At 44.1% G+C, this 26438-nt stretch overlaps 2 protein-coding genes across 2 annotated transcripts; both read right to left on the minus strand.

The window, feature by feature from the left end:
- Positions 1 to 1530: 1530 nt before the first annotated feature.
- LOC125381215 lies at positions 1531 to 12404 on the minus strand. The gene is made up of 2 exons (XM_048397878.1): positions 11039 to 12404; positions 1531 to 2745 (listed from the first exon to the last, which is right to left on the minus strand). The coding sequence occupies exons 1-2, from the start codon at positions 11148 to 11150 to the stop codon at positions 2303 to 2305; spliced, it is 555 nt and encodes a 184-aa protein (XP_048253835.1). The 5' UTR covers positions 11151 to 12404; the 3' UTR covers positions 1531 to 2302.
- Positions 12405 to 16697: 4293 nt separating this feature from the next.
- LOC125381073 (vegetative cell wall protein gp1-like) lies at positions 16698 to 17552 on the minus strand. The gene has a single exon (XM_048397265.1). The coding sequence runs from the start codon at positions 17550 to 17552 to the stop codon at positions 16698 to 16700; it is 855 nt and encodes a 284-aa protein (XP_048253222.1).
- Between the last annotated feature and the right edge of the window lie 8886 nt (positions 17553 to 26438).

Genomic DNA, 26438 nt, shown 5'->3' on the forward strand with positions numbered 1-26438 from the left:
AATGTGTGGAATCGAAAACATTTCAAATGTAAAGGTTGTATATACAATGTGTAGCGGTCTAGACCGGGACATCACTGTCAAATAAAGGTTGTATATACAATGTGTAGCGGTCTAGACCGGGACATCACTGTCACATAAAGGTTGTATATACAATGTGTAGCGGTCAAATAAAGGTGATACAACGTGTAGCGGTCTAGACCGGGACATCACTGTCAAATAAAGGTGATACAACGTGTAGCGGCCTAGAGCGGGACATCACTGTCAAATAAAGGTGATACAATGTGTAGCGGTCTAGACCGGGACATCACTGTCACATAAAGGTGATACAACGTGTAGCGGTCTAGACCGGGACATCACTGTCAAATAAAGGTGATACAACGTGTAGCGGTCTAGACCGGGACATCACTGTCAAATAAAGGTGATACAACGTGTAGCGGTCTAGACCGAGACATCACTGTCAAATAAAGGTGATACAACGTGTAGCGGTCTAGACCGGGACATCACTGTCAAATAAAGGTGATACAACGTGTAGCGGTCTAGACCGGGACATCACTGTCAAATAAAGGTGATACAACGTGTAGCGGCCTAGAGCGGGACATCACTGTCAAATAAAGGTGATACAATGTGTAGCGGTCTAGACCGGGACATCACTGTCAAATAAAGGTGATACAATGTGTAGCGGTCTAGACCGAGACATCACTGTCAAATAAAGGTGATACAACGTGTAGCGGTCTAGACCGGGACATCACTGTCAAATAAAGGTGATACAACGTGTAGCGGCCTAGAGCGGGACATCACTGTCAAATAAAGGTGATACAATGTGTAGCGGTCTAGACCGGGACATCACTGTCAAATAAAGGTGATACAACGTGTAGCGGTCTAGACCGAGACATCACTGTCAAATAAAGGTGATACAACGTGTAGCGGTCTAGACCGGGACATCACTGTCAAATAAAGGTGATACAACGTGTAGCGGCCTAGAGCGGGACATCACTGTCAAATAAAGGTGATACAACGTGTAGCGGTCTAGACCGGGACATCACTGTCAAATAAAGGTGATACAATGTGTAGCGGTCTAGAGCGGGACATCACTGTCAAATAAAGGTGATACAATGTGTAGCGGTCTAGACCGGGACATCACTGTCAAATAAAGGTGATACAACGTGTAGCGGTCTAGACCGAGACATCACTGTCAAATAAAGGTGATACAACGTGTAGCGGTCTAGACCGGGACATCACTGTCAAATAAAGGTGATACAACGTGTAGCGGCCTAGAGCGGGACATCACTGTCAAATAAAGGTGATACAATGTGTAGCGGTCTAGAGCGAGACATCACTGTCAAATAAAGGTGATACAATGTGTAGCGGTCTAGACCGAGATTTCACGTCAAGATAAAGAGCTGATTTAATGAGACAGGACAGCGATCGAGACCGAGATATTAATTCTAAGTAATTGCTTTGCGACTATTGTCGAAACACTGGACTATGATATGTATACGAGAAAGGTAAAAACCATCTTTGTCTTTGCAGCTTTAATTAACTTACACACAAATACAATGAATAGTCAATGGATGCGTAATCGACTTGACACTGGAATAATATCATTATACCGGACAATAAAACAATAGAAATACAATTTAGAAGAAAGGCCCGACTTAAGATACTAAAGTGGTAACAGTTGTCCCCCCTCGGGACAAACCGTTATCAAATTGTTCTGCTGGTGAGCGCGTCTTGCTACAACTCAATACCAATTACCAGGAACATGGCATGACAGCTGTCACCCACCCTCTCCTGTGCATACTAGCAACCCCTCAAATACCCCACCCTCTGCCCCGCCCACTTCCCAGGGCTTACAACCTCACTCAAGTGATCGGTCTGAGACACATTTTACGAAATTTAAAAGGTTCCGCTCATTGGACACTTTGGGGGCAAATCGTAGGTCAAAAAACAAAATATTTGCAAAGATACATTCAAGAACACTTGCTACTGGGTTATTGATAACATATACATATGATACTATGGTAAGAGTAAGGCAGAGCTACAGATATTCTAATTACAACAAGCCTTAAATAACCACAGTTCTCTCTGGAAAAGAGATTATTAATCCGGGTGATGCTTGCATTTTGTGTTCGGGGTGAACGAGTGAGTGTGTTTTTATGATGCATTTTTCGAAATCACAGTGGCTGATACCAAACAACACATTGTCCATTTCGGAAATCGAACTCGGGTCTTCCATGGAGCAGGCAAACGTTATAACCACAAGGGATGTCCCACACTACGAATGTCCTTGACGCTGACAGCATCAGACAACACTCGACATGATCTGGCGAGAGCTGTAGGATGTTCGATGTAGGCTGTTTCTCTTTCCCCGACTCTTGGCCATGTCACGTCCGTCTGTCATCTGTGACATGGGTGCTACCGGGAAAAATGACTTCTTCGACTCAGGTCTGCGAGTCTTGGCTTCTTTGGGTCGTCCACGTCTCTTCTCTTCGTCTTTGTTCTCGATTTGTCCTTCATGAAGAATCTTCCTGAAATTGTGCTTCATAATTCCAAGATGGCGGATGAGAGTCGTTACATCTAGCAGGACGATGCCAAGCAATACGACAACCAAGATAGCGCCCGCTGTGGTTCCCATGGCAACAGCTGATGGACGACCATCCTTTTTGGAAGCAGTTGAGAACATCGGGCTCGCTCTCTTGTCCTTGGTAGCGATACTGTCAGTACGAGCATCAACATGGCCGCCACCTGACGTCAAAGACAGATGATATTAGAAGGGTTTCGAGGGACTTGTACTAGCAGAGGGGTTGCACAACCATCAGTAGGATTGGTAGTAGTAGCCACATACACTTATCAAGATGGTCGTGGTAGTGGTGTAACACTTGAGATAACACTTTCTTTGATAGTAAAGTAAAATTCTGGAACTTATGGGGGTTTAGTCCCATCCGGGACTGTCAGCGGTCTGACCCACTCAGCTGGTGGTGGTGGTAATGAAACTCGTAGTAGTGTGGTTTGCCGTCAGACAACTGAGGTCTAAACGACACTTTGGCTGAGTAAAATACCGTCATATAACTGAGGTCTAACGTCACTTGGGTTGCGTACAATACCGTCAGACAACTGAGGTCTAACGTCACATGGGTTGAGTACAATACCGTCAGACAACTGAGGTCTAAACGTCACATGGGTTGAGTACAGTATCTTCAGACAACTGAGGTCTAACGTCACATGGGTTGAGTACAATACCGTCAGACAGCTGAGGTCTAACGTCACTTGGGTTGAGTACAATACCGTCAGGCAGCTGAGGTCTAAACGTCACTTGGGTTGCGTACAATACCGTCAGGCAGCTGAGGTCTAAACGTCACATTGGTTGAGTACAGTATCTTCAGACAGCTGAGGTCTAACGTCAAATGGGTTGAGTACAATACCGTCAGACAACTGAGGTCTAACGTCACATGGGTTGAGTACAATACCGTCAGACAACTGAGGTCTAAACGTCACATGGGTTGAGTACAGTATCTTCAGACAACTGAGGTCTAACGTCACATGGGTTGAGTACAATACCGTCAGACAACTGAGGTCTAAACGTCACATGGGTTGAGTACAGTATCTTCAGACAACTGAGGTCTAACGTCACATGGGTTGAGTACAATACCGTCAGACAGCTGAGGTCTAACGTCACATGGGTTGCGTACAATACCGTCAGGCAGCTGAGGTCTAAACGTCACTTGGGTTGCGTACAATACCGTCAGGCAGCTGAGGTCTAAACGTCACATTGGTTGAGTACAGTATCTTCAGACAACTGAGGTCTAACGTCACATGGGTTGAGTACAATACCGTCAGACAACTGAGGTCTAACGTCACATGGGTTGAGTACAATACCGTCAGACAGCTGAGGTCTAAACGTCACTTGGGTTGAGTACAATACCGTCAGACAAATGAGGTTTAAATGTCACTTGGGTTGAGTACAATACCGTCAGACAACTGAGGTCTAAACGTCACTTGGGTAGAGTACAATACCGTCAGACAGCTGAGGTCTAAACGTCACTTGGGTAGAGTACAATACCGTCAGACAACTGAGGTCTAAACGTCACTTGGGTTGAGTACAATACCGTCAGACAACTGATGTCTAAACGTCACTTGGGTTGACTACAATACCGTCAGACAACTAAGGTCTAACAGTCAATTAATCTGACTATAATACCATCAGACAACACAGATCTAACAATCAATTGATTTGACAACAATAAACATCAGTCTAAACTAAGCACCAGGCGACATAGTGTGCTCTCACAGCAGGTTCAGTAGTGGACATTTGTCTATGGGTGACATTACTATAATGTCACGAGCATATATCGACGCCAGATCATAGACACCGATCATTCGATGGTAACAGATGTGGGTCTCTTGACTTGCCAGCCCCAGAAACAAGCTAATTCACCGAGGGGATCTATACCCCGACTACACTGACTTGGCATGAAAGGTTGTGTGTCTCGTGAACACGACCTAATATCACAATCTAATAATTTATTTCTCTGCAATGTGATCCATGAAGGCTGAAATAGAAGCAAATATGGTATGAATAAAGAAATGATTAGTTTGCCATATGTCAAACACTGCATAATGAAATGAAAATATAGTTTACAAACAGAAAGAAAAACAGTACATAAATCAATAAATATTAATAAGGTTCACTGTGGAATAAGGCGCAAATTCATTAATAAACAATTCGATGATTTCATATATCGTTGTATATGTTGCACAGAGTAAGCGATTCTAACAATAATACGCGGACTCTAAACATCCTAAAAGTATATGCTCAACGGTCAGTGTCCTTTTGGGAACGGTAGGGCTTTTAGTGGATACATGTATTTGTCTTATGATTATGAAAATGTCTTCTGTTGCTTGTAATTTTCGATACATGACACAACCTTAGATTAAACATAAACATGTTTCATATTAGTCTAACAGATAGTGGCGAGTTTGATTGTCTTGAATCTGTCAATGGCGATGTGTGGTTTCATGGTACCCATTTTGTCCATTCAGAATCTGCAACAGAAAACACGTTAACCAACAGCAGGGAGTGAGTGAATGAGGGTGTTTATGGCACCTTTTATAATATTTCAACAGTATCACCAAACCCACCATGGGCTGCACACATTACAACCCATGGAGGAACTGAACCCGGACCTTCGACGTGACGAGCGAACACGTTAACAACAGGGCTACCCTGCCGCCCCAAAACTCTAAAGGTAGCCATCGAACGTTCAATTCAATCTCTGTTTAACCCCAAACCGAGGCTTCCACTGCCGTGCTCTTTTAAGTCTCATTGGGTATATTTATACTTAAGTCTTAAGTGACATCGTGTGTAGAAACGAGGCTTCCACTGTCGTGCTCTTTTAAGTCTCATTGGGTATATTTATACTTAAGTCTTAAGTGGAATCGTGTGTAGAAACGGAATTCCATTAGACGAATTTAAGTCACGTGTTACTCTATATCCCCAGCCTTTGTGTATGACTCAATGGCTTACCTTAAGCAAGCGTTATATATTAACCCGAGGATACAGAACATAAACACACCTGTACCTTGAAAATTGTTACTGCAATGAAGGTATTTTCAGATGATCAAGTTTGGTGAGGTGACGTTAAATGTGACATTTTACCCATTACGTGATTATTATTCTGTGTGGCGATAACAAACAAATATTTCAGTAACAAACGTCCATTATGAATTGTATGTATTAATATAAGTTCTCTGGATCAGCGTCTTCATCCGTATGTCCGTGACGAACTTGCTCCCCACATGTATCCGTACAACGCCCATACTGACAATCCTCTCCTCCATTAGAACATAAATATACGGGAAATAGAATTATGTTCCATGAGTCGACTACCTGCCATCGGTGTGGTATTGTTTTATATACCTGATGTAGCTCTGCGTTGTAGTATTGTTCATCTGCCTGCTGTTGACCTCCGTTGTGGTATTGTATAATTGTAAGGTATCGGCATGCGTTGTAGTGTTGTTTACCTGCCTGGTGTAGCCCTGCGTTGTAGTATTGTTTACCTGCCTGGTGTTGGCCTCCGTTGTAGTATAATTTACCTGCCTGGTGTTGGCCTCCGTTGTAGTATTGTTTACCTGCCTGGTGTTGGCCTCCGTTGTAGTATTCTTTACCTGCCTGGTGTAGGCTTGCTGCGTTGTAGTATTGTTTAATTGTCTGGTGTAGCCCTGCGTTGTAGTATTGTTTACGTGCCTGGTGTTGGCCTACGTTGTAGTATTGTTTACCTGCCTGGTGTAGGCTTGCTGCGTTGTAGTATTGTTTAATTGTCTGGTGTAGCCCTGCGTTGTAGTATTGTTTACCTGTCTGGTGTAGCCCTGCGTTGTAGTATTGTTTACGTGCCTGGTGTTGGCCTACGTTGTAGTATTGTTTACCTGCCTGGTGTAGGCTTGCTGCGTTGTAGTATTGTTTAATTGTCTGGTGTAGCCCTGCGTTGTAGTATTGTTTACCTGCCTGGTGTTGGCCTACGTTGTAGTATTGTTTACCTGCCTGGTGTAGGCTTGCTGCGTTGTAGTATTGTTTAATTGTCTGGTGTAGCCCTGCGTTGTAGTATTGTTTACCTGCCTGGTGTAGCCCTGCGTTGTAGTATTGTTTACCTGCCTGGTGTAGGCCTGCGTTGTAGTATTGTTTACCTGCCTGGTGTAGGCTTGCTGTGTTGTAGTATTGTTTAATTGCCTGATGTAGCCCTGCGTTGTAGTATTGTTTACCTGCCTGGTGTAGCCCTGCGTTGTAGTATTGTTTACCTGCCTGATGTAGCCCTGCGTTGTAGTATTGTTTACCTGCCTGGTGCTGGCCTCCGTTGTGGTATTGTTTACCTGCCTGGTGTTGGCCTCCGTTGTAGTATTGTTTACCTGCCTGATGTAGGCCTGCGTTGTAGTATTGTTTACCTGCCTGATGTAGGCCTGCGTTGTAGTATTGTTTACCTGCCTGGTGTAGGCTTGCTGTGTTGTAGTATTGTTTAATTGCCTGATGTAGGCCTGCGTTGTAGTATTGTTTACCCGCCTGGTGTAGCCCTGCGTTGTAGTATTGTTTACCTGCCTGATGTAGCCCTGCGTTGTAGTATTGTTTACCTGCCTGGTGTTGGCCTCCGTTGTGGTATTGTTTACCTGCCTGGTGTTGGCCTCCGTTGTAGTATTGTTTACCTGCCTGATGTAGGCCTGCGTTGTAGTATTGTTTACCTGCCTGGTGTTGGCCTCCGTTGTAGTATTGTTTACCTGCCTGGTGTAGGCTTGCTGTGTTGTAGTATTGTTTAATTGTCTTGTGTAGCCCTGCGTTGTAGTATTGTTTACCTGCCTGGTGTAGCCCTGCGTTGTAGTATTGTTTACCTGCCTGATGTAGCCCTGCGTTGTAGTATTGTTTACCTGCCTGGTGTTGGCCTCCGTTGTGGTATTGTTTACCTGCCTGGTGTAGGCCTGAATTGCCTTATTGTTAACCTGCTTTGTGTGGGGTTGCGTGGCTGGTAACATCTGGGCCCGAGAGGAAATGTTGAGACAGGTTTGACCTTGAAACGGCTTACACTTAGTGGAGATCACACATTTAACACATGTATGCCCAGTACTACCTAAATATTCAGCTGTTGTTTACGAGGAGTGCATCTCATATGCGTCTCAGAATTGTCCTGTCAGTGACTGTAAACAAATGGTTGGTACTGAAAGCTGGCATTTAGTTTATTCCTATCGCACCAGTAGCGTTGATGATAGTGGGGCAATCAATTGTAGCAAGGTTGACGTTGATCTAATAAAGTTAACTATCATCGAGCGATCTCCATACAATGCTGGGACTCACATCGCACATACCATTAGGGCTCGGACAGCGTCATCATTTGGAAATATTTTCTCCAGCTCGATGTCAATCTGTTCCGGACGCCCTTATCACAGCGATGGCCAGAGGAGGAGGGATTTTGGTTTAACACTTAAGCCACATCGTGACATAGGTCTCCGAGAAAGGTTTTTAGATATTTTAAGAATATGGGAAATCGAACCCGGGTAAGCGGCGTGACGAGCAAACGCTTCATTCTCTATGCTAATCCCTCATTACCCAGACTGACCATGACGCACCGGGTTTGACAACAACAAAATTGTTTCTTTTCTCCTTTCAAAGAAAGTAGTCACATCCAGAATTTGAACCCGAACGAGAAGAAGCCCTGTTCTATATTATCTTCCGCTGCGTTTCGTCCTCAAATCACGAGTTTCAGTCAGAGGTGGTTATTGTGATTTGAAACCTCTGACCGCTCAACAAGAAATGAGTACTTTCCAAAGTCATGGCAGAATACATAATAAAGTTGAAATGCATTGCTAAAGATCGTGTTTCAGATCATCAATGACTAACCTCATCAACTGACCAACTGACCATCACACGTTTATTGAGCATCAACGTTTCTCATCTGTCGCCTCAATCAATAATGAAGGAATACAAAAACTAAAAGGATATATTTTCTTCGCTGGGCGGAATCAGGCAGCACTGCAAATTTTGCGCGTGGCGGGTGCTACCAGTGTAGCAGGATCAGGTCACATCCCCGGATCAAATCACTCCCCTTAGTATCATATCACTCCCCCCTTGCATGATGAAAACACACCCAGAACAAGAACATTCCCCTTATACTTTCTCCATACTGTATTGGCGATAAGCACCACACTACCACAACTAGCAAAACAAACCTTTACATTGGCTATATTTATATAATTAAAATAAAAAAAGCATTGAACGATATCTATTTATTAATAATTATGGAATAGTTAATTAACATGCATGAGGACGATACCGGCATTCAATGTGAATGAATGAGTGGGTTAAAAAATTACATCACGTCGATAATATTGCAGTCATATAACCATATACTTTAAATATGAAACTATATATGTATATGCCATTTGTATATAATGAATATGGATTTTCCGTAAATTAAATTATTGATTAATACATGCCTTGAAAAATGTGTAAGTCATATTGTGTATTTAGCGATGTATCTTGAGGTGGGGGTGGAATGATTTGATCCCGAGAGGGATTGACTATATCCTGAAAGGGAGTGTTTTGATCCTGAGAGGGATTGACTATATCCTGAAAGGGAGTGTTTTGATCCTGAGAGGGATTGACTGTATCATGAAAGGGAGTGTTTTGATCCTAAGAGGGATTGACTGTATCCTGAAAGGGAGTGTTTTGATCCTAAGAGGGATTGACTGTATCCTGAAAGGGAGTGTTTTGATCCTAAGAGGGATTGACTGTATCATGAAAGGGGGTGTTTTGATCCTGAGGGGGGTTGACTATATCCTGAAAGGGAGTGTTTTGATCCTGAGGGGGATTGACTATATCATGAAAGGGAGTGTTTTGATCCTGAGAGGGATTGACTATATCCTGAAAGGGAGTGTCTTGATCCTGAGAGGGATTGACTATATCCTGAAAGGGAGTATTTTGATCCTAAGAGGGATTGACTGTATCCTGAAAGAGAGTGTTTTGATCCTGAGAGGGATTGACTGTATCCTGAAAGGGAGTGTTTTGATCCTGAGGGGGGTTGACTATATCCTGAAAGGGAGTGTTTTGATCCTGAGGGGGATTGACTGTATCCTGAAAGGGAGTGTTTTGATCCTGAGGGGGATTGACTATATCATGAAAGGGGGTGTTTTGATCCTGAGGGGGGTTGACTATATCCTGAAAGGGAGTGTTTTGATCCTGAGAGGGATTGACTATATCCTGAAAGGGAGTGTTTTGATCCTGAGAGGGATTGACTACATCCTGAAAGGGAGTGTTTTGATCCTAAGAGGGATTGACTGTATCCTGAAAGGGAGTGTTTTGATCCTAAGAGGGATTGACTATATCCTGAGAGGGGATGTTTTGATCCTGAGAGGGATTGACTATATCCTGAAAGGGAGTGTTTTGATCCTGAGAGGGATTGACTATATCCTGAAAGGGAGTATTTTGATCCTGAGAGGGATTGACTATATCCTGAGAGGGGGTGTTTTGATCCTGAGAGGGATTGACTATATCCTGAAAGGGAGTGTTTTGATCCTGAGAGGGATTGACTATATCCTGAAAGGGAGTGTTTTGATCCTGAGAGGGATTGACTATATCCTGAGAGGGGGTGTTTTGATCCTGAGAGGGATTGACTATATCCTGAAAGGGAGTGTTTTGATCCTGAGAGGGATTGACTATATCCTGAAAGGGAGTGTTTTGATCCTGAGAGGGATTGACTATATCCTGAAAGGGAGTGTTTTGATCCTGAGAGGGATTGACTATATTCTGAAAGGGAGTGTTTTGATCCTGAGGGGGATTGACTATATCCTGAAAGGGGGAGTTTTGATACGGAGAGAGATTGACTATATCCTGAAAGGGAGTGTTTTGATCCTGAGAGGGATTGACTATATCCTGAAAGGGAGTGTTTTGATCCTGAGGGGGATTGACTATATCCTGAAAGGGAGTGTTTTGATCCTGAGGGGGATTGACTATATCCTGAAAGGGAGTGTTTTGATCCCGAGAGGGATTGACTATATCCTGAAAGGGAGTATTTTGATCCTGAGGGAGGATTGACTATATCCTGAAAGGGAGTATTTTGCTCCTGAGGGAGGATTGACTGTATCCTGGGATGGGATGTCTTGATCCTGAGAGGGATTGACTATATCCTGAAAGGGAGTATTTTGATCCTAAGAGGGATTGACTGTATCCTGAAAGGGAGTGTTTTGATCCTGAGGGGGATTTACTATATCCTGAAAGGGAGTGTTTTGATCATGAGAGGGATTGACTATATTCTGAAAGGGAGTGTTTTGATCCTGAGAGGATAGTAGTGAGTGAGTGAATGAGTACGTTTTACGCCGCTTTTAGCAACATTCCAGCAATATCACGGCGGGGGACACCAGAAATGGGCTTCACACATTGTACCCATGTCGGGAATCGAACCCGGGTCTTCGGCGTGACAAGCGAACGCTTTAACCTCTAGGCTACCCGACCGCCCCTGAGAGGGTAGTAAAGTGAGATTATGATGAGGGAAATATACCCTACCTGGTAGAGTCCTTGGCTGGATATATTTACCGCCGTTTATGTCTCTCCATGTCTGTGTCTCTCTCACTGCATTGTCTCTGATGTCTGTGTCTCTCACTGCATGTGTTTCCATGTCAGTCTCTCACTGCATGTGTCCTTCACTGCGTGTCTCTCCATGTCTGTCTCTCATTGCGTGTCCCTTCATGTCTGTCTCTCACTGCGTGTCTCTCCATGTGTCTCTCACTGCGTGGCTTTCCACGTGTCTCTCACTGTGTGTCTTCATGTCCGTCTCTCACTGCGTGTGTCTCTCACTGCATGTCTCTCCATGTCTATTTCTTACTGCGTGACTCGCCATGTCTGTCTCTCACTGCGTGTTTCTCTATGTCTGTCTCTCCATGTCTGTCTCTCATTGCGTGTCCCTTCATATCTGTCTCTCACTGCGTGTCTCTCCATGTCTGTCTCTCACTGCGTGTCTCTCCATGTGTCTCTCACTGCGTGGCTCTCCACGTCTGTCTCTCACTCTGTGTGTCTCCATGTCCGTCTCTCACTGCGTGGCTCTCCACGTCTGTCTCTCATTGCGTGTCTCCATGTCTGTCTCTCACTCTGTGTGTCTCCATGTCCGTCTCTCACTGCGTGTTCCATGTCTGTCTCTCACTCTGTGTGTCTCCATGTCCGTCTCTCACTGCGTGTGTCTCTCACTGCGTGTCTCTCCATGTCTATTTCTTACTGCGTGACTCGCCATGTCTGTCTCTCACTGCGTGTTTCTCTATGTCTGTCTCTCCTTGTCTGTCTCTCATTGCGTGTCTCTCCATGTTTGTCTCTCACTGCGTCTCTCCATGTCTGTCTCTCACTGCGTGTATTTCCATGTCTGTCTCTCACTGCGTGTTTCCACGTCTGTCTCTCACTGCGTGTCTCTCCATGTCTATCTCTCACTGCGTGTCTCTCAATGTCTGTCTCTCACTGCGTGTATTTCCATGTCTGTCTCTCACTGCGTGTGTCTCTCACTGGGTGTCTCTCGATATCTATCTCTCACTGCGTGTATTTCCATGTCTGTCTCTCACTGCGTGTGTCTCTCACTGGGTGTCTCTCGATGTCTATCTCTCACTGCGTGTCTCTCAATGTCTGTCTCTCACTGCGTGTATTTCCATGTCTGTCTCTCACTGCGTGTGTCTCTCACTGGGTGTCTCTCGATGTCTATCTCTCATTGCGTATCTCTCCATGTTTGTCTCTCACTGCGTGTCTCTCCATGTCTGTCTCTCACTGCGTGTATTTTCATGTCTGTCTCTCCCTGCGTGTTTCCACGTCTGTCTCTCACTGCGTGTCTCTCAATGTCTGTCTCTCACTGCGTCTCTCCATGTCTATCTCTCACTGCGTGTCTCTCCATGTCTGTCTCTCCCTGCGTGTATTTCCATGTCTGTCTCTCACTGCGTCTCTCCATGTCTGTCTCTCACTGCGTCTCTCCATGTCTATCTCTCACTGCGTGTCTCTCAATGTCTGTCTCTCACTGCGTGTCTCTCCATGTCTGTCTCTCACTGCGTGTATTTCCATGTCTGTCTCTCACTGCGTCTCTCCATGTCTGTCTCTCATTGCGTGTCTCCACGTCTGTCTCTCACTGCGTGTCTCCATGTCTATCTCTCACTGCGTGTCTCTCAATGTCTGTCTCTCACTGCGTGTATTTCCATGTCTGTCTCTCACTGCGTGTTTCCACGTCTATCTCTCCCTGTGTGTCTCTCCATGTCTATCTCTCACTGCGTGTCTCTCCATGTCTGTCTCTCACTGCGTGTATTTCCATGTCTGTCTCTCATTGCGTCTCTCCATGTTTGTCTCTCACTGCGTGTCTCTCCATGTCTGTCTCTCACTGCGTGTATTTCCACGTCTGTCTCTCACTGCGTCTCTCCATGTTTGTCTCTCACTGCGTGTCTCTCCATGTCTATCTCTCACTGCGTGTCTCTCAATGTCTGTCTCTCACTGCGTGTATTTCCATGTCTGTCTCTCACTGCGTGTGTCTCTCACTGCGTGTCTCTCCATGTCTATCTCTCACTGCGTGTCTCTCAATGTCTGCCTCTCACTGCGTGTATTTCCATGTCTGTCTCTCACTGCGTGTGTCTCTCACTGCGTCTCTCCATGTCTATCTGTCCCTGCGTGACTCACCATGTCTGTCTCTCACTGCGTGCGTCTATCACTGCGTGACTCTCCATATATGTGTCTCTCTCCACGTCTGTCTCTCACTGCGTCTATCCATGTCTATCTCTCACTGCGTGTCTCTCAATGTCTGTCTCTCACTGCGTGTATTTCCATGTCTGTCTCTCACTGCGTGTTTCCACGTCTGTCTCTCCCTGTGTGTCTCTCCATGTCTATCTCTCACTGCGTGTCTCTCCATGTCTGTCTCTCATTGCGTCTCTCCATGTCTATCTGTCCCTGCGTGACTCACCATGTCTGTCTCTCACTGCGTGCGTCTATCACTGCGTGACTCTCCATATCTGTGTCTCTCTCCACGTCTGTCTCTCACTGCGTCTATCCATGTCTATCTCTCACTGCGTGTCTCTCAATGTCTGTCTCTCACTGCGTGTATTTCCATGTCTGTCTCTCACTGCGTGTTTCCACGTCTGTCTCTCCCTGTGTGTCTCTCCATGTCTATCTCTCACTGCGTGTCTCTCCATGTCTGTCTCTCATTGCGTCTCTCCATGTTTGTCTCTCACTGCGTGTCTCTCACTGTCTGTCTCTCACTGCGTGTATTTCCACGTCTGTCTCTCACTGCGTCTCTCCATGTCTGTCTCTCACTGCGTGTCTCTCCATGTCTATCTCTCACTACGTGTCTCTCAATGTCTGTCTCTCACTGCGTGTATTTCCATGTCTGTCTCTCACTGCGTGTGTCTCTCACTGCGTGTCTCTCCATGTCTATCTCTCACTGCGTGTCTCTCCATGTCTATCTCTCACTGCGTGTCTCTCAATGTCTGTCTCTCACTGCGTGTATTTCCATGTCTGTCTCTCACTGCGTGTGTCTCTCACTGCGTCTCTCCATGTCTATCTCTCACTGCGTGTCTCTAAATGTCTGTCTCTCACTGCGTGTATTTCCATGTCTGTCTCTCACTGCGTGTGTCTCTCACTGCGTCTCTCCATGTCTATCTGTCCCTGCGTGACTCACCATGTCTGTCTCTCACTGCGTGCGTCTATCACTGCGTGACTCTCCATATCTGTGTCTCTGACTGCATATGTCTCTCCCTGTCTCTCTGATTTTGTTATTCGCACCTGTCATTCACTCCTGTCTCCCTCGCTGCTAGTGTGACTGTCGGTATTGTAGTTAGAGGACAAAGAACTCGTAACACCCCGTATTACGATAAACTAGCATATTTAAATTCAGGCAAAATATGAAAGATAATTCTTTCGGATGGCTTGTTGGGAAGTATGTCCAAACTGTATCACCCTTTCTATAAGCATATGCATCAATGCTGAACTTGTTACATTGTCCCACAATGCAAGGTGAAGCATATTTGGCCATTATACCATTCCCAATGTACCAGAAACAACCCTGTAACGAGTTGCCTTGTACAACCCGAGGCAATCGCAAATAATACACATTAGCGGCTAAATGGTCAAGTATCGACTGGTATTGTCTCCTCTAATAAGGGCAAATGAGCCGAGATTGAAATAATAGCAGACCTCGACGTGGACCCAGATCAACGTAAATAGCAACTTTAGTGTTTGGTGAGTTTGTTGCTTCAACAAAATGGTCAAGAATAAACAGCCATGGGAAAACAATAAACATATGTCCCAGTGTATCTATATGACATACCGGGGCTTGTATTAACCACAGTGGGGTTATACTTGTACTACAACTCTTTTACGAACGTATGTATCCGTCGACGGCCATTCGGTACCCGGTACACAATGTCATACAGTATAGGATTTTAGCAAATATATTGAAATGTAGGCACCAGTCAAAAGTCATACGATGACATAAGCCTTGTTTCAGTTAAAGAAGACTGATACTAATAACCTAACTGGACTTTCAAACATGAGATTCTCGTATTTTGGCACGGTAGTTTCACGCGAGAGAGGGCACTTCTAGTATAAACACATTATTTCTGATAATAATAAAAATGCATACCACGAACCAAAGTAGTTATACTGTTATATTCTTAAAGACAACCCATTCAGTGGGAAATAGTAAAAAAATATAAAAGACGTACTTTACCTCAGATTGTTCGGTTATTGTCCAGCGCACAAAAGGTATCTGCACACAGGTAACCGTCTTGGCAGGGGCAGTTCTAATTCATTCTGTGCGTTACGCATTTACAATCAGGGGGCTTCCAAGGCGAAGACTGGTTCCTAGACTAACATCTAGTCACTGAAATGGACAGTTGTTCAGTTATCTTAATAAAAATATAATAAAAGGGAGCCCAGTGACTCTCTTCATTTTCAGATACTGCAGTAATCTAGACTTGCCAAACATTATAGACTTGCATGGGATGTAATTGATATATATTTGTATCAGGGTCTGTAAGACAGACTAACTGGTTCCCTGACCTATTTCAAATCGCATTCGTTGGATTAGCTAGCAAGCGCATGAGGGCAGACAAACCGGTCTTTGATTGGGGGAGGAATAAATGTTAGACGAAACCAAATGTATTGAGGTCCACTCATTAATACAGTAATATACTGGTGGTTACTATGCCACAGCCGATATTCCATCAATGATCAGTTTGTTCAGCATATTTCTAACGTATGTTTAAAATGATTAGAAAGGTTTCAGCACTGGCATTTGGAGAAAACGTGAACATTCCGCTTCGTTAGTCTTACTGCTTATTAATAAGAAACCAAAATGGCGCCACCATTCTAATAGTAGCACCACCAGTCGATATGGACTGCCAGCGATGTACGTGACAGGATGCTTAAATTTGAACAACTCCCTGACAGGGTGATGATGTACGTCGCTACGGACTTGAAACGAACCAAATATTTGACCATTGCGTGTGTACACAACAAGAAAAATGCCTTAATTTGTTTAAATTTACATTTAAGAAAACAAATCTCCATAATAGTTCTCCAAATTATTTCGCATTTTGAAAAGAATGACAACAGAAAAATGAGAACATAAATGCTTATCCTGACCGTTACAAAGCAATGGCCATCTTGCATGTAGAAGGTGACACGAGGAGTGAGGTGAACTTGGGTTGAAGGTCGCGTTCAAAACTATACTGCACACGTATATAACGACGCGTGCGTGCGTGTGTGCGTGCGTGCGTGCGTGTGTGTGTGTGTGCTTGTACAAGGTCCGGACTAACTCCTGTTTCATAATGCTAGCCACTGAGATACCATGGCGCAGTTTGACATGAATACCCCCAGTCTTTGCTTTATCCCCTTAATACCTTGTGCCAGACAGGGTAACAACAAGTACCATCTGTTAATGTCTTTTTGTAGGACATAGTATGGGGCTTGAACTAAAAACCTTCCGCAATCCATGCAAAGGCTCTATCCACAGGACAACGAAGGCAGTCAGATCAGGTTCACCTGATCCATGACAGATCCATACAGTAATATGAAATAATTAGTGTTCTATAAATTCTTCTGTACATTTGTTGTCTTCTCACATTGCAGGGGCCGGACTTAGTGTCAGTGTCAGTTGTATGTGCTCGTCCTGGAAAGTGTAGCTTGTAGGCGAGCGTTATAGATGACGCCTTCAACACAAATGATCTTTCTTGCTTGCAAATACACTCATGTTGATGAATACAAATTTGGAATACATTATCGTCACACGTGGTAACACACATACCACAGGGGCACGAGGGGCACGGGGGGCACACGGGAGGCACACGGGGGACACGGGAGGGATACGGGGGGGGGGGGGGGGGGCGGGGGACACGGGAGACACATGGGGGACACAGAAGGCACACGGGGGGCACGGGGCACACGGGAGGCACACGGGGCACGGGGACACGGGGCACGGGGCACGGGGGACAGGACAGGAGGCACACGGGGCAGGGAAGGCACACGGAGGACACGGGAGGCATACGGGGGACACGGGAGGGACACGTGGGGCACACGGGGGACACGGGAGGCACACGGGGTCATGGGGGGCACACGGGGGACACGGGAGACACATGGGGGACACAGGAGGCACATGGGAGGCACACGGGAGGCACACGGGTGGCACGGGAGGCACATGGGAGGCACACGGGAGGCACACGGGGGACACGGGAGGCACTGGGAGGCACACGGGAGGCTTACGGGGGACACGGGAGGGACATTGGAGGCACACGGGAGGCACACGGGGGACACGGGAGGCACACGCGGGACACGGGAGGCACACGGGGTCACGGGGGCACATGGGGGGCACAAGGGAGGCACGGAAGACACACGGGGGACATGGGAGGCACACGGGGGGCACGGGGGACACGGGAGGCACACGGGGGTACGGGGGGCACACGGGGGACACGGGGGGCACGGGGGGCACGGGAGGCACATGGGAGGCACACGGGGGACACGGGAGGCACAAGGGAGGCACACAGGGGACACGGGAGGCAGACGGGGGCATACGGGGGGCACACGGGAGGCACACGGGGGGCACGGGAGGCACACGGGAGGCAGTGGTCAAGGGTGCCGCTAGTCGCTTTGGAGAGTTCCGTCAGTTTACCGCGCAATATCGAGATGTGTCTCTTCAACTGAATCCTATAACCAGGGCAACCGGTAACCATGACATCAAGGAGGGGGCGTTACCAAATCCCTGAAAACCAAAACATCACGTCGATAATCTCCTTGAAGATGGTGTCAGATACTATTTGCTTGATTCTTCGTATATTTCCATGACAAGACTACAAAAAGCACTTGCTTATGGGTTTCGTTTGCTCCACTCCATCTCACGGGAATTAGACGCTCATAAATGGCCAGCAGCTAACGAGGATGTGCCGTGGCAAGTTCCAGATATCTGACTCGCACCACTTAGCCCCTGTGTTGAGAAGCAGAAGACACATCCTGGCATTGTTTATAGCAAGGGTGTCGTTATTCTCCCAGTCAATCCCTGTTTACGACGAAGGCTGAGCACTGGACACAGATTGGAGCATTAAAGGTCAACAACAGCTTTGAGACCATCACTATCAGACTATCTCATAAGCTACATGGATAGTGATCTGATGGCGTCCTCGGACCAGAAACACAGACACTGTCACAACACATCCGGATGCGGATCGTTATTGTTAAGTATTTTTTAATATCTTTAACAATGATACGTGGAAAAGGTGAGATGACGTGAAAAGTCGTGTTCAAAATTATTGTACTTATATTTAGATAGCGATGTGGATGGTGTTTGTTTGTGTGCGCTCGCGCGCGCGTGTGTGTATACATAGATATCATGCCGTAGTAAAATACGGATACACCACTCGGACACAATATATTCCGAGCCAACAAATCCTTCTCTTACCCCTTAATGCCGAGCGCCATTCAAGCTAACAAAAAGTACTATCTTGTAACGTCGTTTGGTTTGACATGGCCGGCGATCGAACCGCAGACCTACCATTCCCCTGGCAAACGCGTTGTCCACTAGATTAATGTGAAATAGGATTGAAATGTACTGAGTTGGAACATTTGAAAATTTGGTAAGATCAGGTCTAGAATTAAACTCAAACACTGTGAATGAGTGAGTGAGTGAGTTGTGGTAAACGCAGCTTTGAGCAGTAGTTCAGTAACTGTTATATATCAGCGTCATGTGGGAGGAAAGTCAGAAAGTCAAAAAACACTTTGTGGAAACCCACTAGCACGGGTAAGACTGACATCCAAGACATCTTCATCGAAGCAAATCTGAATTCGAACTTAATTGGCTACATAGTTAAACAAGCTTATTAATTTGAAATAAGTGATGAATGAATTCTCGTGCCGATGTATAATCCCTACGTCAATAGCAATCATGTTATAAGACACAGTGACCTGGAATAAGAAGTCTACACGTGATGTGTCCATGGTAATGTCGACATGTCCGGTTCGTCCATGCTCATTTACAGCGAAACTATGAATTAATTACATTACAAAAGGACAAGGTTTGGTAAGGGCCCCTTTTGCCCACAAGATCTACATAATATATGACATCACCAAGCATTATGAAAGTTATCCAATAGGTTCATATGAATCAAAACTAGACTTCCTTAATGCCAACGATTGCGTGAACTAAACTCATAACAGCACTAAATGTATAGGAAACCCTGAAATATGTTGTCAAGGATGGTTTTAGAGCGCTTTCGTAATATTTGAACGTGACCCAAGCTGATTTAAAACATTCAAAGAAACATAAGGTGAAACATCATCTTGACTCGTGGACGTGAACAGTGTACACTTTCTCTTGAAATGTAAGGGGTGGTCGGGGAGTCTAGTGGTGAAAGCGTTCGCTCGTCACGCCGAAGATCCTGGTTCGATTCCCCACATGGGTATAATGTGTGAAGCCCATTTCTGGTGTCCCAGAATTGCCGTGATATTGCTGGAATGTTGCTAAAAGCGGACTTAAATAAACTCACTCACTCACTCTCGCAGTGTATTTGGTAATGAAGAGCATGCACGTGAACGAAGAAGGCTAGTTATTAGCCGTCTGAACATACGAGCCTTAATGCTGCTTTACACGTTCTTTAAATTTTATATTTTACATTTCAAGTGGACCAAGAAGGGCCCTTATCCTCCTTCTCCGTCCTTCCCGAATTAACAAATAAAAGTTACGTTTTATGCCGTAAATTCTATATGGGCGTTCCATCAATGTTCCCCCAGAAGACAGCGTTTCATTGTAGCATGTGTAAATCTAGTATTGTACTGAAGTAACCATACAAACATTAACGAAGATTTTCAGTTACAATCTAGCATGTATTTCCGATGCAATTCCCTATTTGACTTCTATCATATGGTCCCGTGTTTTTTTTTTTCAAAGTTAACAGTTGACTAGCCTTTGCATCTGTATGTGACACGTGGCACCGGTGGGACAGGATAAACGCTCGCCTTTTCGCGAACACCTTGGATCATCACTTTTTCATAGTGACTCATTAACACATGCTCATTATACAGTCGGGATCGTACAATGGACTCTGCTTTCAGAGTTGTCTTATGAATATGGAGAGGGTTCTGTCGTTATATTTACAGGCTGTGAGTTTGACAGGCCATACAGTAAATCATGGATTGGTCCAGTCCTGTACTTGTCATCCTTCGTTCAGTAATGATGCACAGGAGACTACGCGTCTGTGGGAGTTACCATGGTGCCACTCACGTTTAAAATCATCTGCTGAAATGATGAATATCTTTACCGTGTAACTAAAGTAGCACATGCATAAGATATAACTAGCGTTAAGACGTTGTCAGGTGTGGACACAGGCCTGCTGGCGACGTCCTACAGTAACATCTATACTTCTACCGCCAGGGGGGCATTGGTAAACCCACGGGATAATGCGAACGGTGGATCGATGTCGACAGTCTACATGGATACAATGTCCAACACTGAGTCCCAAGATCTTGTTTGACTGTGCTCCCGTCTACCTAAACGAGTAAACGCTGAAAGCATTTAGCTTGCTGTGCGAGGTAACAGTGGAACCAGTTTAAGATCTTTTGTTGCTTTTGTCCTGTTCACTTAATCAATCACTTCAGCTGTCGTGGCTTCCAATTACATACTCTCTCGTTGTGACCTCGGTTTCTGCATCTGTGGTTTCACGGACACAGACATACCGTGGTTATTTCGCGCGTTCTCCAAGTGCACGGAGACCAGACGGTCGATGGTTTGATCCCTGGCCGCGTCATACCTAAAGAAGGTACTTGTTGTTTCTCTGCCTGGCGCTCGGCATTAAGGGGTTAACAGAGGGACGTGGGCTCGGGGTTAGTATACGGTGTCTAGGTGGGTATCAATGTTACACTGCGGCATGTATTTCGGTGGGCTTAGCACTGTAAAACCGGCAACAGCCTTGACTAGTTCAAGCAGACACACACACAAGCACGCAGGCACGCACGCACGTCTGTTTGTAAATGCAATAATCTTTAACGCAACTCTAAACCTCATTTCATGTCAACTCACCTTCCCCAGTGCACAAAAGTTGGTAACACCGCTTTGAACAGTATTTCAGTTGTACGGCGCTTTCATGGTTACTCCATAAATCATAGCTTCCTGGCTCAGAATCACGTATGTGATCTTATATTGCATAAATGCTTAAAGAACACAGCAACAGATCTGATGATAATAATATCTTTGGAATGTAACAGATTAGTTACTGCGAGTGGGTTACTAATAGTAATAAAAGGAGTTAGCTATTAGAGTTACATGACATGGAATTCATCTTCTACAACACCGAGGTCACAATTTGTACATAAAGTATGTGAATAATCTGTCAGTCTCACATTTCCGAGCATTATTTAGAATAAATCTTTTGAAAACAACGTAAAGAAATGATAAATTTACAAAAGACTCTTATTTTGTGTTTGTTTGTTGTTTAACGCCGCACTAAGCAATATTCCAGCTATATTTGCAAAAGGTTACGATAACAGTAAGTGAAATATCAAAATATTGAAAACTCTATGTCCCTTATGGGCCACCGTAAGTAACAGACTTTAAAGTGTTCCCACATACATGCCAGGTTTCATTACAAGAGATTATCACACATTACATTTGTTTTATCAAAAGTTCTTAACCCTATTTATCATAATAAGATGAACAACAATCTGCCTTTGAAGGTCAATAACAAAATATAATAAAATGTCACCTCATCATCTCCAAACCACAAAAGCCATAAATCTTCAATAGCGTGTGTAGCAAAAATAACATGTCATGACAACATGTTGCTTACATATTAACATCGCGTTGAGTAATGTTAGTTTGCATTTTCCTATGTGCAAGAGGTCGGCGTATGGTTCTAGGTAGGAAGTGACAACACCGAGTCAACGGCTTGCGGTATATACAAGTTTTACTTAATACAGTGAGATATATACATACAAGAAGCAATATGTGCCATGTCAGCACATAGTGATAGTAGTGATGGTGTTAGGGAGTGCCCCCGAGCACCTAGTCTAACCCTAGCTAGGCTGGAATAAGATCTAGACCGTCTCTTCGATCCTCTCTGATTTTCACCTTTGGACCAAGGCGTACATACCCAAGGTCACCTGATATGGATTAAGTCATAAACATAAACAACAGTAATTAATCAGTGACATAGTTGCACAGCTCCTTCAGGATGGCAGACAGTCGATGCACAATACAACTGGGACTAACAATTGGGATCTGTATCTTATAAATAACGGCAACTAAGTGATTCAAGACATATACACGCCATGGCTTCAGGGTAATTAGCCTTTGTTTATTCAAGGGTTGTCCCAGATCGGTCGCAATGACAATATCCTAAAGCAGGTCGTTACAAAGACACTAAAGACAGTGAACAGGGATCAAGATACTGTTTTTAATTCCCAAATTGAAACAATATGCTTACCAAGACATCTGTACGTAAAAGAACTTAGTGTGAAACCAAAAACAACAAACAAGTGGCATACAATCAACATATGTATTACAATATTCACTAACAAGTCATTGAAAGGCGTTTAGAAGTGATACGCACAAGGAAGAGAATTTATGGATGTCAGCTGATTAACTCAACTTTGCGGAGTCTATACCCCCGAAACGTTGTGTTATTATAATAAAGAAGTTGACTAAGTATACAAATCAATACAAATTACTACACAGCTATTACAATGACAGTTAAAAAAAGAGTGGTAGTACAATATTCAGTGATAATAATATATATATATTCAATAAATAATATGATGGGAGTGGTCATTATCAAATACAAAATTCCAGTGGTGATAGCAAAAGTCAGTACTAATAATACATATTCACCCCGCGGTGACAGTGATCAAGCTTCCGATATGATCAGCGATCCTCACATGAAAGCTGGTTGCGATGTGATGAAAATGTGTGAGAGATACGTAAACAAGCTCTTGTCTCCTTTATAGTCTAACCAGCTACTGAAAAGTTCTGTACAGTGTCCTCGCCAGTCTAGCAGCACTAGAACATTACAGAACTTTCTATAACATACTATCACCGTCCGAGGTATACCGGACCGGAAGTTTACACGCCTCACTAGCATCTAAATATAGTAACTTCCTGACGACTGATCACTGTCCAAACATAATGCAATGAACGTCTACCGAATCTCAACCAAAAACAATGTAACACAGTTACAATCACCGTCAAACAATAAAATACACTGCCATTAATCAATACACCCTTGACGAACGCCATATGAAGTTAGGAAAGATAGGGCCCTGTTCCCTTAACACAAGCTTTGACAGCCCCATACATATTTTTAGGAACATTGTACATTTTACCATGACAACCCTTTCTTAAAAGTGGACATTATCCAAAGCTTGAGTAAAATCAATGAAATAACAATAAAACCGACCTTTTGATTTACATCAAAACGGGCTACAAAGTGCTCGGGGAGTAAAAATGTTATCAGTTCTAGAATAATACTCACGAAAACCAGCCTGTGACTCATAAATTAGTTCAGTTATGTCGATCCATATATAAAGTCTTCTTTGAACAGTGAACAGTTTTCTAGTAACATTAAGAAAGGACGTTCACGGGTAATCATTAGCATCTGATTTTACTCCAGATTTGCATAAGGTAGTTGTAAAAACGATGTTCCAAGCTGTTGGAAAGACTCCTTTATCCAATATTTTATTAAATGATAACTTTAAATATGGAGTGATGTGTACAATATCTGCCTTTAGAAATTCCGTAGGTACCTAAAGCCTCACCGGTCTTGAGATTCTTTATAACCTTGGTAAATTGTAAAGTCATAAGTTCTCAACACAGTTTAGGTTTGCCACCGCCTCTATACAGTCATAACATAACGCTGTCCCATCGCATGCAGAGCCTTTGAGGAAAACCAGCCAATATATAATGAGTAGTATGGCAGTTCGTGCAGTGTTCACTCTTTAATATACCATCACTTTGGGGGATTTCAGCGCTTACACGAAACTGTGACGTCATGATCAGCCTTGACTAATCTGCGACCTAGGCCAGTGTCGATTCGCAACCCCAGCAAGGTCAAGTCGTTGAAAAACTGGCTCAAACGTTATTATATTTACCCATCTATCAGTTAGCGATTGCCCTAAATACACAGACACGAAGTCCAAGTCCCACTCGAGGCACTGATTACAACGTCCAGACCCTGGAGCCACAGTACTTCAGAAACATCTCAGTAATTACCAAGTGTTTTACAATTAACTACAAACCAATCTCATAGCGTGCGAGCGTGCGTGTGCGTGTGTACGTGCGTGCGTCCGTGTGCCTGCTTGTTTTATAGTGCTAACCCACTGAGATAAGCTATCGCAGTTTAACATGGATATCCCACTAGGACACAGTAATCCGACTCCGAGCTGATCAGTTCTTGTTTTAGAGGCAGGGAAACAACAGCTGTCGACATGTACCTTCCTTTAACGCATTTTGGTATAACGCGGCCGGGAACGAACCACCGACCTTCTGCTCTCCGGGCTGACCCTCTATCCACAGTGGCGGTCCCTGAAATGGGGTTTCGCATCGGAATTAAACAGATGATTCAGTTTATTGAGACTGAATTAACAATTCAGTTAGAAGGGGGGGGGGGGGGGGGGGGGGGTGGAATTTGATTTGATCCGACAACAAAATATTTCGCAAATTTCGAATAAACTCATGGTTTGAGAACCATCTTTTTTCGTTTAAAGTTTTCCGATATCAGCGAGCCTGACCACCCGATCCCGTTAGTCGCCTCTTACGACAAGCATAGTCGCCTTTTGCGGCAAGCATGGGTTGCTGAAGATCTATGCTTCTACCCCTGATCTCCACGGCTGAGATAATGATCGGTCGGTCATTTAAGGCTAAAGGCACTTTTGTGGATGCTAGTATTTTAAAACTCGTTATACGCTTTTTTTTATAGCAATTACGTTGAACTAATATCCTCAGTTTTATGTCAATTTCTCAGAATAAAAGTACTTCAGTGTAAACAGTTTAAGGGGAGATAACTCTGTAAGCTTTCTCTGTGACGGAAATCGTTTAGGTCCGTGCTGCACGTGCAGAATGAGATTTATCGTCTGTTTGCAAAACATTTGAGGGTACAGACGCAGCAGGTGAGTACGAAGTATGAGGTGGATGGTCATGGAATATGCTCGTCATACGCATGCACTGCACTTGAACAAGGACCAAATTAGGTTTTCACAGTGAATGATAGCACTATGAAGTTTCATCACCCAAAATATCTGTATTCTGCAATTAGTGAAAAAAGATTTCATTTCTTGGCGGAATCTTCGTAAACACGGTGCCATGTTTATAGTGGGTGAATACCCGAGAGTCATGCTGTCATGAGGGAATCTAACAGTCGAGACAAGACCCCGCCCCTTCTTGACTGTTGGACTCCTTCGAACTCCGACAAAAGGAATTCTAAAGTTTCGAGCGATATTAAGACTTATGTAATATAATACTTATTAATAGCCCTACTGTTGTATAGCCTAGACGCCTTGGGTCGTTCTATATATTAGGGACGAGGAGCGACATGCGGGAGTGTAATCTCCGATCCCTTGCACTATTTACATGTGACTTATACATGTTCACTCTTAAAATTGACAAGTCATGTGAATTGAGAGTTCACATACATGATGAATAGCAGAACATATTCAGATAATTCATCATGCCATTCAAACTGCATGTATTGCCCACCTGTGCTGACAACGTACCAACCTTAGAAACTTGCTGAATCATTCGTAAAATCTACGAATTTCGCACTTTGTCTTGGGTGCATAGGTGGGGTGTGTGTGCACCATTCTCATTTTTAGATACCTTGCGGGTGAACCTAATGTATATTCACTTTCAGATTTAGTTATATTGTCACCTACTTGGGTCCGCCACTGCAGATTGTATTGACAAAGTATAACCGGCTGATTTAGGGTCATCCTAACACTGAAGGATGGATTGTTGCTCATGCTATCAACCATTGATTTGCTTATTATTTACAGGCCTCCTTGTAGCTGATATATTGCTGGTTGCTGCGTAAAAAAAATTAATTTAATAAGTTATAAGGTTGTGGAAACTGAAACAAACTCCATTGTTTTAGTGCAACAAGAAGTCATCAATGATGTTGTTTCGCAGTTTACCCATTGCTTATAGCATTTACATTTCATCTTCTGAGTGGTCGAGCACTGGAAAAAAATATTTGGGATTAAATATTCAAACAAAGAGGTTATTGATATATAACATTTGTGGCTCTCACTTTGCAACCTTTGCCCCTTGTCTGAATCTTCAGTCTTGTTTGTTTGTTTGTTTGTTTGTTTGTTGTATCATGCCACACTCAACTATATGACAGCATACAAACAAATACCATGCACATCACTATTGAGAAAGAAGGCATCGCATGATGTATGGAGGCTGAAAATAGTTCCTGTTTGG

The sequence above is a fragment of the Haliotis rufescens genome, unplaced genomic scaffold (assembly GCF_023055435.1).
Source record: "Haliotis rufescens isolate VD_foot unplaced genomic scaffold, xgHalRufe1.0.p SCAF_17, whole genome shotgun sequence".
Taxonomy (NCBI): domain Eukaryota; kingdom Metazoa; phylum Mollusca; class Gastropoda; order Lepetellida; family Haliotidae; genus Haliotis; species Haliotis rufescens.

Excerpts from the sequence above, each read along its gene's own strand:
- LOC125381073 (XM_048397265.1), bottom strand. The coding sequence starts at position 17,552 with ATGCCCCCGTCTGCCTCCCGTGTCCCCTGTGTGCCTCCCTTGTGCCTC.
- LOC125381215 (XM_048397878.1), bottom strand. The coding sequence starts at position 11,150 with ATGGAAACACATGCAGTGAGAGACACAGACATCAGAGACAATGCAGTG. Across the intron at positions 2,746-11,038 it reads CCAGCCAAGGACTCTACCAG|GTGGCGGCCATGTTGATGCT; the intron begins GTAGGGTATATT and ends CTTTGACGTCAG.